This window comes from Euprymna scolopes, chromosome 34 (assembly GCF_053919585.1).
Source record: "Euprymna scolopes isolate OS-2025 chromosome 34, ASM5391958v1, whole genome shotgun sequence".
Lineage (NCBI taxonomy): Eukaryota > Metazoa > Mollusca > Cephalopoda > Sepiida > Sepiolidae > Euprymna > Euprymna scolopes.
Genome location: NC_136515.1, coordinates 37,959,328 through 37,972,762, shown reverse-complemented (window position 1 = coordinate 37,972,762; position 13,435 = coordinate 37,959,328). Strand labels below are relative to the sequence as shown.

Sequence of the window (13,435 nt, the reverse complement as noted above, 5' to 3'; positions counted from 1 at the left end):
TTGAACGAGTTTGGCTGAATGGAAGATTTCATTGAAGAAAGATCAAGAACACATTCACACGAGGCAAGTAAATTTGGCAAAATTAAAAAACCTTGCACACTTGATCTAGTGTCAAACAATGGATAATGCTAAAATATGATTGACTGACGGCATTCATCCAGGATGAGTTGAGCTGAACCTTCTCATAGAACACACAGTATCTTGGATGAATGTTAACCACACATGATGATCCATAGTGGCGAAGATAATTATGGACAGCTAATCTCATCACTATATGCGAACACTGTAGACCTGTGGATTAGAAGTAGGTTTGACGTCAGCTTCCACAAAGTTATCCTCTTCAAATCTCAAACTAAAAAAATAATCACACAACATTGATCCATTCATTCTATGATTTATTTTCTATTTTATAAATCTTGATAATAAAAACAAAAAACAAAAAAACAAACTCAGGTTGTTGGTACGATCGGCAATTCTAGATATTCCTTCATTCCTTTGTATTCTTTAATGACATCATTGACGTTGAATTCTTTTGGTAGATGATTGAAAATTCGGACTAATGTGAAACGCTCTGCACACATTCGGCCATAATACATAGTCAGTTGACGGACAAGATTCAAAGCTGTTTCTTTGTTCTGAAAGTGTAAAAGAAAAGAAAAACTTGAAAGTGTTATTTTTTGGATAAACAATGAGAAATATAGCTCATCAAAATGTTTTAAAATGATTTTCATTTGGAATTCTGACTAAAATTGAATAATAACCTCTAAGATTAACTCGATGGACAATGTTAGAATCTGGGTAAAAATAAGCCAAAATATCTGACGTAATATGACATAAAACGAGTATTACATAAACTTGAGAAAAAAAATGAAAACAGGGAAATAAGGACTAAGAGACACCATCTGATCGAGGTCGTGAGGGTGCATGAGGTTAAAGTTATACGGAAAAGTCAAGTACTGATCCAAGGTAGAGTGGCATCTTCTGGCAAGTTCTGGCAAGTTATGGTAAGCAACCAGTAAAAGCTGATGTGAACATTGTCAGATGATAAATTCAAAACGCTGAAAACAAAATTTAACACAAGAAGATAAGATTTACTGTAAATTATTATATGAAAGGCATTTTTTTCAAGCATATTATTATTTTATCTGCAACAAATGTTTCAAAGAAATGATTTTTTTAAAGACTAGTGAGGAGTACTCGGCGTTGCTCGGGTGGAGGATGTTGGCACAAGGACAAAGCGATGTTAAGAATGGCTTCCACATGGTTAAAATGAAAAAAAAAGATAGATAGCTGGGTAATTAGTCTTCCTTGCTAACCATTAGGCCAAAGAGGATAGTAAATTCAATGAGTTGGTAATTAACTTTTGCCCAAGTGGAGGATATTGGCACAAAGACGAAATAAAAAAATTAAAAAAAAGATAGAGAGTTGGGATTGAACTCGAAAATGTAGTCTTCCTCACTAACCATTAGGCCAAAGAGGATAGTGAATTAAATGAGTTGGTAATTAACTTAAGAATCATAGGATTTGCCACACACGTGCAAAAATGAATGTTGCTTTTAAACCTGGCTGTTGTTTGCGTTCGAATAGTTTCACTTTATACAAAAAAGCCAAAAAAATACCTGATGACGCCACGATGGGAATTTTGTTTAACTTGATCAAAAAAAGGAAAGAATGCGAGATATTACGATCTGGGAAGTATGCAAAAACTTCTCACAGAATCTGACACGAGAAGCAAAAAGCCTTTCACTGACATACACGCCTATTTTGCCTTTTATATATTAGATGCTGCACGGGTGTTTGTAGGTGTGTGTTGAGCAAACAAAAAGTGGTAGTAGGTAGGCAAGCTTGAATCCATACCGCGAAGGAGGAAAAGAACATGAAACCCCCCCAAAAAAACGTGACGTCATTGCCGCTGCATCCATCGCCAAACCAGAAGTGACAAAGGTTTAAATTAAGGCTAGTCAACTGAAAAGAGTGGATGACTTTCGAAAATATCAGCGAAAAAAGCGATCCCTCCTTGAAGAAAAGTGCTCAGTTGAGGATGAAGAAATTAATATTTTTAGTCAATTTTTCGATATTTGTTGTCTGAAGGGTCGAGCTTCAAAACGATACTGATCTCGTGAAAATCTGTGACCTCTGTCAAAAGTTTTAAGCAGACATAAATACATACATACATACATACAATTAAACAGACAGGTAATATTTATATCATAAATGAAAATACGGACTTGTTTTCAACTCCTTTGATCAAATATAAAGAAAATAAAAATAAAGAAAATTAAATGTTTATTTTTCAAGGAATTATTTAAGTTTGTTTTTGTTTTGCAAGAAAAGTTTCAATAAAGTAAGTGGTTCTTTTGTAACAACGAAAACAGACTTTATTTTCATGGAAACAACTATGAAGTACCTTCAATAAGTTTCCAGATTATTTTTGTATGATCACTTTTATTGATAGTACACACATGCAACTCTAGTCCTCTTCGAAGTAATCTCCTCCGGCTGCAATGCTCTTGTACCGTTCCAACAACTTCTGGAAGGCCCCATGGAAGTCCTCTTGTGTGAGCATCTCAATGACCCTCGCCACAGCTTCTTTCAACTCCTCAATTGTCTCATAATGAGAGCTTCTAAGGTTTCCCTCAAACTTAGGGATTAATCAAAAGTCACAAGGAGCAAGGTTTTGACTATAGGGAGGGTAGGGAACTGTCTTGATGGCCATCTTGGTTAAATAGTTTGCGACAAGGAAGGAGTTATGGACTGGTGCCTTCGCACAAATTGTTTGCATCTTCAGTTCCTCGCGAATAATTGTGTGTACAATTCTCACACCAACATCAAACTGTACATTTATTGTCTCTATAGACACATCTTTATCCATTAAATTTTTTATTTGCCAATCAACTCTGACGTTCTGACTTCCTTACTTCTTCCACACTTCTCATCATACCTCACAGACTTCCCACCTTCCTTGAATCTCTTATACCACTCAAAAACTGATGCTCGATTTATGCAAGATGGTCCAAAAACAGTCTGAAGCATTTCAGATGTTTCTGTGGCATTTTTTCCGAGTTTAAAACAGAATTTTATTGTATATCATTCTTCTAAAGTGTCCTGATATCCAGATTGCATTTTTTAAATTCACCAGCTGTGACAATTGTTACATGATAAGGGCTGTCCCCTTTTCATGTAAGTATAAAAATAGAGAGATTTAGTTAAAATGAAAATGAAATAGCATAGACGAAATTCGAACCTCGTAATTTAGGTTTAGAAATAGATTACGTGTGAGAATTAGAAAATGGAATGTAAAACAAACGATTGTTTAGCTTAGAGATAAAATAGTTTCAAGAAAAGAATGTGCACTGTCAATTGAAAGAATGCAGCTACAAGATAATTTAATAAACATGTTTTTAACATATTGGAAATATAGGTTACTGAGAATATAGGTTAAAATTCCTTTTGTAAAAAAAAGGAAAAGTTTTGGACACGCATGTCCAGAACACGTGAAAGAAGACACAGGTTTTAACATGTGTATGATGTCATGGAAAAATGGGAAGTTCTAGATATAGTTAGAAAACTTTAGAGTTAAGAGGAGAAACTGGGAGAGAGACGGAGAGGGAGTTTGAGAACGACAGACAATAGTCTGCAGTTTGGAATTCGAACGTCTAGAAGCGAGACGGTCACTTTGAAACTTAGAATGTGAAACTTTGAATCCTTGATGATGAAAACCACGGCCGGTCGTGAGAAGAAATAAACCCATCATGTGTTTGTATAAACGTCGTCTTTGTGTTGTGATTCTACCGAAAGGTAAAGTGAAAATTGTTATTATATGTCTATATATCTGTGTTATAAAATTTCATGACATACACATCTTATATCTACACTAAGACTGTCTGAACACTATCTCCTCACTCAAAGAGTTTCCATCTACACATTTAAGTATGAACATTTTTATATATATATATAAAAATCTTCATAACATGAACAATCTCTTCATAACAGAAACAACGACATTCTTTATAACACGAACATCTCTCTAAGATACAACAACATCCCTCTTAATAAAAGACTCACTAAGGCTCACTTTAATAAGACACTCTTTATAAGACTCTCTCTTAATAAGACTCTAAGTCTCTAAGACTCACTTTTAAGAAAACCTATATGTAACAAACAGCGATTTGGTGCCCGTCGACCAATTTGCACCAACGATCCCTGCCACCAACATCTCTCTAAGACTCTCACTATTAAAAAGTCCTAACAAAGAACAATAACAACAAGAACAATAATCATAATGATAAGATTATTATACAACAACAATCAGGCTTTAGTAGGATGTATTTCAATTCCTGTTATAGCTGTTTATTTGGACCAGAAATCATAAAAATTGATCAGTCATTTCATAAAATGTATAGCAATTATGTATAGCAGGATATATACTAAATGTTCAAGAGTCTATGACAATTTCAAATGCCTGAACAAAATAGTCTGGAAACTTATTTAAGGAACCTCATATGATTAAAAACAATTCTTTTCTTCAAGAAACTTGGCAGAAAAGTGATGTTTATTCCTAGAAAGTTTTAAATAAAAAACTGTTTTAGGGGGTGGGTGGGGGATTTTCAAATAAATAATCATTTTTTTTTGTGGGGAGTGAGATTTTAAAACAAAATTTTCTTCTTGTTGTAATGGATTGATTTAATTGAATTTTAATGGATAATCACATCGGCTTTTTTTTTTGGCTTATTTTCCGGCAACTTATTGTAAACTGCTAGAAGATGCCGAATGCAACCATGGGTCATGTTCTGGATTAGTACATGCAGTTGTCTTAGTTATAAAATAAAAAGATAATTTTTATACAATTTGTAGAACTGTAACCTCCTTCACTCATCCTAATGCACTGAGTAACCGTCTGTCTTGTAATGTCACCTGTTTACCGTCTGAACGGCCAAAGCTCTCCCACACACCTCACGGTGACCTGCTTTATATTACATTCCCCCACGTGAATCTCGTAAGATCACAAGAGACTGTTTCTGTTAAATATCATAGACGCCGCCATCTTGCTTTTTCTTTTTCCTGTCCAACGCGAAGTGAATTTATTGGAAGCCTGGAAAAATCATGGATTACAATAGAAAAATGCGAGCATGAAAAGTAATATGGTTAAGCTTAATCATGGAAAAGAAAAGGACAAGATATTCTAGTAAAAAAATATAATAAATTTATAACTTAAAATATTACAGTATTAAGAATTGATTATGTAATGTTAAATTGAATTTTTTTTTTTTAACTTTTAATACTGCAATATTTTAAGTTATAAATTTATTATATTTTTTACAAGAATATCTTGTCCTTTTCTTTTCCATCATTAAGCTTAACCATATTACTTTTCACGCTCGCATTTTTCTATTGTATATATATATATATATATGAATAGTTGGATTACAAATGTGATAAATCTAAGAATTTGACTGTAAAAGTTATTTTAATAGAAAACAAAAGTATTGGAGAAATATCATCACATTTTTTTTTAACATAATTGTGAGAGAAAATGCAACACTTTTGTAGTTATTCAATGATTTTGAAAATGGCAATTATTACATTCAAAGTCTAAATATTCTAGTTTTAAATTTTAGCTGGACATACACACATATACGAGGAATAGTGCACCTTCTCCAAGTGATATTATCTCCAGTAATAGCATGAAGTTGAATACTCCACCAGACTAGATAAATTCTTGTCCTGGAATCCAGTATGACCAAGAGACCAAAACGAAAGATATACATTAAAATGGTTAATTGGGAAGAGGAAAATTATGTTGTCAATTTCTTTACTAATCCAGTATTTGAGAGATAAAGAACTTTAATAGAACATTCAAATATCTATGTATCTCATATAGAGTTCAAGTGTTAGCCCTAGGTAGTGAGCCCCTTGATTTCCGAGAACTTCAACTGAAACAAAAATGAATGTCTTTCATATTATAAGTAGATTACTTACCAAAATACTGTCATCAAAATCTCCAGACATCAAAACCAATCCTAAAAAGAAGATTCTTTTATTTAATAATTGTTTGTAATTGAAACTCTCTCTATATTCTCAAAGATTTTTATGTAAATTCTACTTGTCCCTCTCTCACATGCACTAAATCAAAGGGATGTAATTCATCCTAACTTGATGCCATAGTAGCATTAATACAGCTTTTTTTGTATATGTACACAAGGAGTAGATAACAACTGATTTTTCTCAGTCAATTCAATTACAAAATTCAAGTTAAGAAAGTTATTAAACAAAATTTGAAGAAAAAAGGTGTAAAAAATCAACAATCGAACACATTTTAAAAAATTCAACAAATTTTGTTCATATCAAGTAAGACAAATGTGGAAACACCAACTCCAAACTTGGAACTAACTAAACCCCAATCTTTTTATCATCTTTTTAGGACAGAGGTAATGTCTCTTTCCTACATATCTCATGATAAAACAACTCATTGTGAATTTGCAAACCTTTCTCACTACGATTAATAACACAATTCACTGAAACGCCACACAGGAAAAAATTTTCTCGTTATAAACGAGCATAAATGTATTCTGTTGTTTACATTTTGCTTGTTCATGAATAACTTATATCACTGGTTCTTGCATTCAGGAAATTCAGGACTATAATATTGACCTCTGAAAACGTTCTCCTGACCTAGAGATATGTATCCTCCAGGATATTGTCTACCAAACTTTCTGCTCAGCTGGCTAAACCCATATATACATTATTACTTTGTGCCTCACTTTTGTATACATGTATCCTAGTTATTCAACTCTGCTCCCATTTAACTAAATTTCAGTTTAGCTATTTATTTTTTTTCACTTTATTTTACTCTTCATTGTTTTTCCCTTAATTCTATTTTTATTTGTTATTTTTAATTTATTTTTATTGTTAATTCCTTAATTTTATTCACCTTATTATTATTATTATTATTATTAGTAGTAGTAGTAGTAGTAGTAGTAGCAGCATACTTTTCCCCTATTATCCCATCATGCCATTCGTCCACATCCTAATTATTTTTGTTTTTTTATCCACCTCTATAAACTTTGCTACCCTATCTTTATACCTCTGCCTTATACCCCAACCCCCTCCCTGTACGTCTAATAACAAGGCAACCTTAGGATTATTACTACATATTATCTAATATATATTTGTATTCTGAAATTTACAATTACCCAATGCATGATATCAATATAAATATAAATATGAATATGAATATAAATATAAATATGAATATGAATATGAATATGAATATGAATATAAATATAAATATGAATATAAATATGAATATGAATATGAATATGAATATGAATATGAATATGAATATAAATATAAATATGAATATGAATATGAATATAAATATAAATATAAATATGAATATGAATATGAATATGAATATAAATATGAATATAAATATAAATATGAATATGAATATGAATATGAATATGAATATGAATATGAATATAAATATGAATATAAATATGAATATGAATATGAATATGAATATAAATATGAATATGAATATCAATATAAATATGAATATAAATATGAATATCAATATGAATGATATGCCATAAATGGTAACAATAGGTAGCACCAAGTTTATTCTCTGTCTGGGAAATAAACCAATTCAATAATTAAAAAAAATCAATAATATTCTAAGTTAAAAGCTTTACTGCTGTGCTTACATTTAGCATTTATAGGTGTTTAATTTCCCTTAATTCTCATGGCAATTGATATTGTTTACGCAAGACAAAATAAAGAGACTTACTGGCCTGGAAGTAACATCCTAGCAAATGGAGTCAAAGGTGACTTTGTAGCTGGGTTCAACCACCCCAACCAGTAGTAATTGTCACTTTCTGCACTGATAATTGTCTGTAGGTATAACTATAATATTTATGAATATACTAATATGGAGACCCGATGTTGCCCAGGAGTGAATAGTGATCAACAAATGTTTCACACTCCCATATTTTTATTGTCAGTGATATCAGTCATTTTTTAATCAAATCGATTGATTACCTTATCTCTAGTTGAGGAGCCATCGTGGTGCACTGGTTAGAAGCTTCACCTGCTTCCTCACAGAGACTTAGTCCACAATAGATTGTAGTCTACATTACACTGTAAAGAAGCTACTGTTGATTTTATAATATTATTTTTATATATATATAATTGCCTGAATTAAAGTTTACAATGCAAAAGTCAAGTATCATGGTGTAACTGTGTTCTAAACAGAAAAATTAATTTCATACGCATCTCTGTCATATCAAAGAACACACTGTTGATTTTATATGCCTGACCTTACTGCTTGTGCGGTAATAATGGCTTGAATTTAAGTTTAAAATGAAAAAGTCAAGTATCATGGTGAAATTGTCCTTTAAACATAAACATTCATTTTGAACGTGCCCATGTCATATCAAATAACCTACTGTTGATTTTATATCAGGCCTTTCAGCTTGAGTGGTAATAAAACTTCTCAAATGCATTTGTGATGTTAGGCTGTGTAAGGTGTTAACTTTGGTCAAAATCGTCTGTTCCTTTTCATCGGACTTATCGAAGACATTTCTAAACAAAACCTATCTAAGAACATATAAATTACCTTTGTGTGAAATTTCATAAAAATTAGCCCAACTATTTTCAAGTCCATAGGGGATGAACTCAGACACAAATACAAAGTTCATTTTATATAATAGTGTATATATATATATGTAGTATTGAGAATCCCAACTTAATTGCTATATAGGTAGTTTTAGAAATAGAAAGTTATGTAAGTATATTTTCATTTCCCATCAGCGAGTTGGCAGGGTCACAAAAGGTTAGGTTTGACAGGTATTAACCTAGAGAGAATGCACCAGAAATTAGGGGTAACACGGGAATTGTGGTCGTAGGCTTCCGGTTGACGACCACATGCGGAGAATTGGTTTTGGGCAGCAGAGAATGCAGATGGGAGATTCGGCTCTCCGACAAGCAGGGTCCAAGATATAGGCTTGCCTTTAATAAAAGATTGAAGCTTCAGTCCATCTTGTGGTCATAAATGAATCTGTCTGCAGTGACCACTCCCCAACGAGATAGCAGACCAGCGACCCGAAGATATCATCCGCTGGCCAAGGCAACCAGGTATGTACGCATTATACATTTGCACTCACACATCTCAAAGACTTTCAAGGCAAGAAACGGTGTAAGGATAAGAACACACACCCACACACACATATAACAGTGAACTGCACGTAAGATACGTAAGTGCATACACAGACCTATATATGTAAGAACACAGACACTTAAAAATAGCCTTCCGAGTAAAAGTAAAAAAAAAACGAAGTAGAAGTAAACAAAATAGTAAAGTGAACAAATAAATAAATAGAAGGACGCAAAAGCTTTCATTTAACATTTTATATTTATATATATATATATATATATATTTACCTTTTTCTTCTTTCAAGTCTGTAAAATGTTGCAGGGTCAAACAAGCAGGAGCATTTTCTTTGTGTCTCTGCAATGAATCAAATTTACAATCATTTCAATACAATCATATGCGTGTTGTACTTATCTGGCATTGCTTGAGAATCTTTTTAGCATCTTTTTATTTCACTTATTTTAATTTTGGTTCCTTCTATAAAAAAAAAAGAAAGAAAGATGTGTATGATGTACGTACCCATGATGAAATGTAAAATATCATATTCCAAAAATTATGTAAATTAATAAAGTAGTTTTATTTTATAAAGAAAATCATTTTTAAGTGATTAATGGGAGTTTGTAGGCATTACAACTTTTATATCACAACTTTGAATTATTTTGAGTTATCTGCCTTTGTCTCTTTTTAGATTGTTTTCAAAATGGCAGATAGTCTTTCTTTTGCTACTCATAAAATTTGATTCTCAGGTTTAAAAATAAAACTGCTGGATCAATTTACTGGATTTTTGGAATATGATATTTTTGTTTTGTTATAGGTATGTACATTTTACAAAACTTAGCAAAACTTCTGCTAAGCAGAAATCAAAAAGAAACAATTTTATTTAACAAATATATATTAATATATAAAAAAAAGTAATCACACAATTTACTGATATATAAAAATGATTACTAGGGCTAGGACAACAGCATATTCTTTTCATTGTTTTGACTCTCGCGTGTTTATCCGTTGATATATTATATGCTTTTATATAGAGTGATGTGGTTCTCGGTTGATTAACTGTGTCGGATATATACTCAAGACTCCAAACAATGATAATAATATTCTATGTCACAGTCCTAATGATTACATACATTTTGATTTCATTGTTACAATTTTCAGAGCCTAATTTGACCAACTTCAAAAACAACCATTGTTAATCACCAATGATCGACAAGTTTTGATTGAAAATTCATACAAAATCAAAAACTGATATTTTTTTATGATATTGTTAGATTCTACATATATACATGAATGTAATTGTATGAATAAGATTTGATTGCTTGGTTTTATGGTATATCAACTAGTCATGGAATGATTCCAATATTTTTCCCCAATTCTGATACAATAACTGATTCTCTTCTAAATTACTGATTCCAATTCCAATATCAAAAGCGCCCCCCCCCAAAACGCAACAACAACATACGAGCAATATAGACTCCCACCACCCCTATCGAAAGAGTTCATTAAATAACGTCAATTTAAGTTCGTTTATACAGAAATGTTCCGATATTTGGAGCCTTACTTATCACTAGGGCGAAGACAACAGCATATCCTTTTCATTGTTTTGACTCTCGAGTGTGTATCTGTTGATATCTTATATGCTTTTATATAGTGACTAGCGGGGGGGGGGGGTACCCGGTGGTGCCCGATTGTTTTTTTTTTTGGGGGGGTAATCAAAACATAAGAATAAGCAAAGTAAAACTAAACTAAAAAAACAAAAAAAGAAAACAGAAAAACGAACGTTGAAACTTATCTGAAAAATAAAGTGGGGGCGTACCCGGGCGGTGGGGGCTTGGGGCGGGGGGTAAATCAAAACATAAGAATAAGCGAAGTAAATATTTTTAAATGTTAAAACTTAAAAAAATCGAAAAAAAAAACACAAAAAAACTAACGTAAGGCAAACGAACGATGTTAAATGTAAAAATTGGAAAAACAAAACCAAAAAAGAAAACAGAAAAACAAACGTTAAAAATTCTTTAAAAAATCTGAAAAATAAAAAAAATAAATAAAAAAACACACGAAAAATGGCTTAAATAATCCTGTTTCAATATTAAAATTTAAAAAATCGATGGGTACCCGGCATTGGCCGGGTGTTTTTGGGTGTGTCTGGTCGGTCGGGGGTGGGGGGGGGTGTTAATGAAAACCTAAGAATAAGCGAAGTAAAAAAAAAAACAAACAGAAAAACGAACGTTACGTGATAAATGGCTTAAATAACCATGCTTCAATTTTAAAATTTAAAAAGCAAAAAAAAAAAAAAGAAGACATCTCACACCACGATTCGAACGTTTAGATAATGACCCAGTGCTCTAACCAACTGACCTAACACAATGTACAGGAAATTAGGTCATTTTTTTAAATCTTTAAACTAAATCAGGTTATGACGTCATCTGACGCATGCGTAGAAGCGACTTCGTCATGAGAGGACGGTTTTTGCTGACCCCCCCCCCACACCCCTCTGTAGAAAAGTGCTGATTTCAGGGTGAAAAAAATTAACATTTTTGGCCAATTTTTCGATATTTGTTGAGCGAAGGATGGGACTTTCATATGAGACCAAATTTGTGAATTTTTGTTCTGTCTGTCGAAAGTGTTTAGCAGACACACAAACATACATACATACATACATACATTTTCGCTTTTATATATATAGATGTGGTTCTTGGTTGATTAAGTGTGTTTAACTGTGTCGGATATATACTCGAGAGTCAAAACAATGAAAAGAATATCCTATTGTCATAGCCCTACTAATCACAGAGAGAACAAAGAGTTCAAGTTACTAAAGTTATTTTTAAAAAATCAACAAACAATTTCTTTATATCAGTTTTTTTTTATTAATAATTTAGCGCTGGAACAAATAATAATAATGGATTTATTTTTTTATTTGTATCTCAACGATAATTTATATACAAAATACACAATGGGAAATTTGTACATAAATCATAAATTTCTTTCATGTGATAGAAACTTATGCATCTAAACAATGTTGTATGAAACACAGGAAAATTTTACACAAAATAATTCTACCTTAAGGAATTTAAGCCAACCAATAAGTTTTTTTTCTTAAACCCTTATGATTATTTTGGTGGAAGGAGGGAGATAGGAAAATATTTTTGTATGAAGTTTTATTGATTGGATTTCTAACACTGAATAAATTTATTATTGACAAACAATTTATTGATATTTTTCAGCCATCTTATGGAAAATATTTTTTGGATTAAAAACTTATTAATATTTAATATATATTAATATATAATATTAATATACAAGGTGCCTTCAATAAGTTTCTAAACTCTTTTTGTATTGGCATTTAAAATTGTTGTAGACTCTTTTTGTATTGGCATTTAAAATTGTTGTAGACTTTTTAAAATTCAGTATGTTATTGCTATACATCTTATGATAACTGATCAATTTTTATGATTTCACGTTCAAATAAACAGCTACAGCAAGAATTAGAATACACCCTACTAAAGCCTGATTATCACAGCTAGTGAACTTCAAAAATGCAACCTGGACAAAGGACACTTTAGAAGAACGATAATAAAATTGTTTTAAACTTAGGGAAAAATGCCACAGAATTGTATGAACTGCTTTTGGACCATCTTGCATGAATCAAGCATCAGTTTTTGAGTGGCATAAGAGATTCAAGGAAGGCAGGGAATCAGTGATGGATGATGAGAGGTGTGGGAGGAGTAAGGAAGTCAGAACATCAGAGTTGATTGGCCAAATAAAGAATTTCATGGATATGGATTGTTGTGTGTCTATAGGGACAAAAAGTGCACAGTTTGATGTCAGTGTGGGAACTGTCACACAATTATTCGAGAGGAACTGAAGATGCAGAATATGTGCGCAAATGCACCAGTCTACAACTCCATATACTTATCACAAACTATTTGACCAAGATGAGCATCAAGACAGTTCCTCACCCTCCATATAGTCCAGACTTTGCTCCCTGTGACTTTTGGTTATTCCCTAATCTCAAGGAAAACCTTAGATGTTGTCTTTATGAGACAATTGAGGAAATTAAAGAGGCTCTGATGAGAGTCATTGACACACTTACACAAGAGGACTTCCATGCAACCTTCTAGAAGTTTTTAGAACAGTACAAGTGCACTGCAGCTGGAGGAGATTACTTCAAAAAGGGGAGTAGAGTTTCATGCATGTACTATCAAAAAAAATCACTATCAATAAAAATGTATTATCAATAAAAGCACCCATATGAAAAAAGTCTGGAAACTTATTGAAGACATC

General features: G+C 32.1%; 1 protein-coding gene across 2 annotated transcripts in view; it reads right to left on the bottom strand.

Moving 5' to 3' along the window:
• Positions 1 to 378: 378 nt before the first annotated feature.
• The window catches only part of LOC145259178 (ATP synthase mitochondrial F1 complex assembly factor 1-like), a 51,744-nt gene continuing 38,687 nt past the window's right edge, over positions 379 to 13,435 (bottom strand). For both annotated transcript variants that reach the window (XM_080116935.1, XM_080116936.1), the window contains exons 8-10: positions 9,442 to 9,508; positions 5,980 to 6,020; positions 379 to 635 (exon numbers count right to left, since the gene is read on the bottom strand). In XM_080116935.1, the coding sequence (XP_079973061.1) occupies positions 450 to 635; positions 5,980 to 6,020; positions 9,442 to 9,508 (294 nt within the window). In that variant the 3' untranslated portion in view covers positions 379 to 449. The remainder of the gene's footprint in view (positions 636 to 5,979; positions 6,021 to 9,441; positions 9,509 to 13,435) is intronic.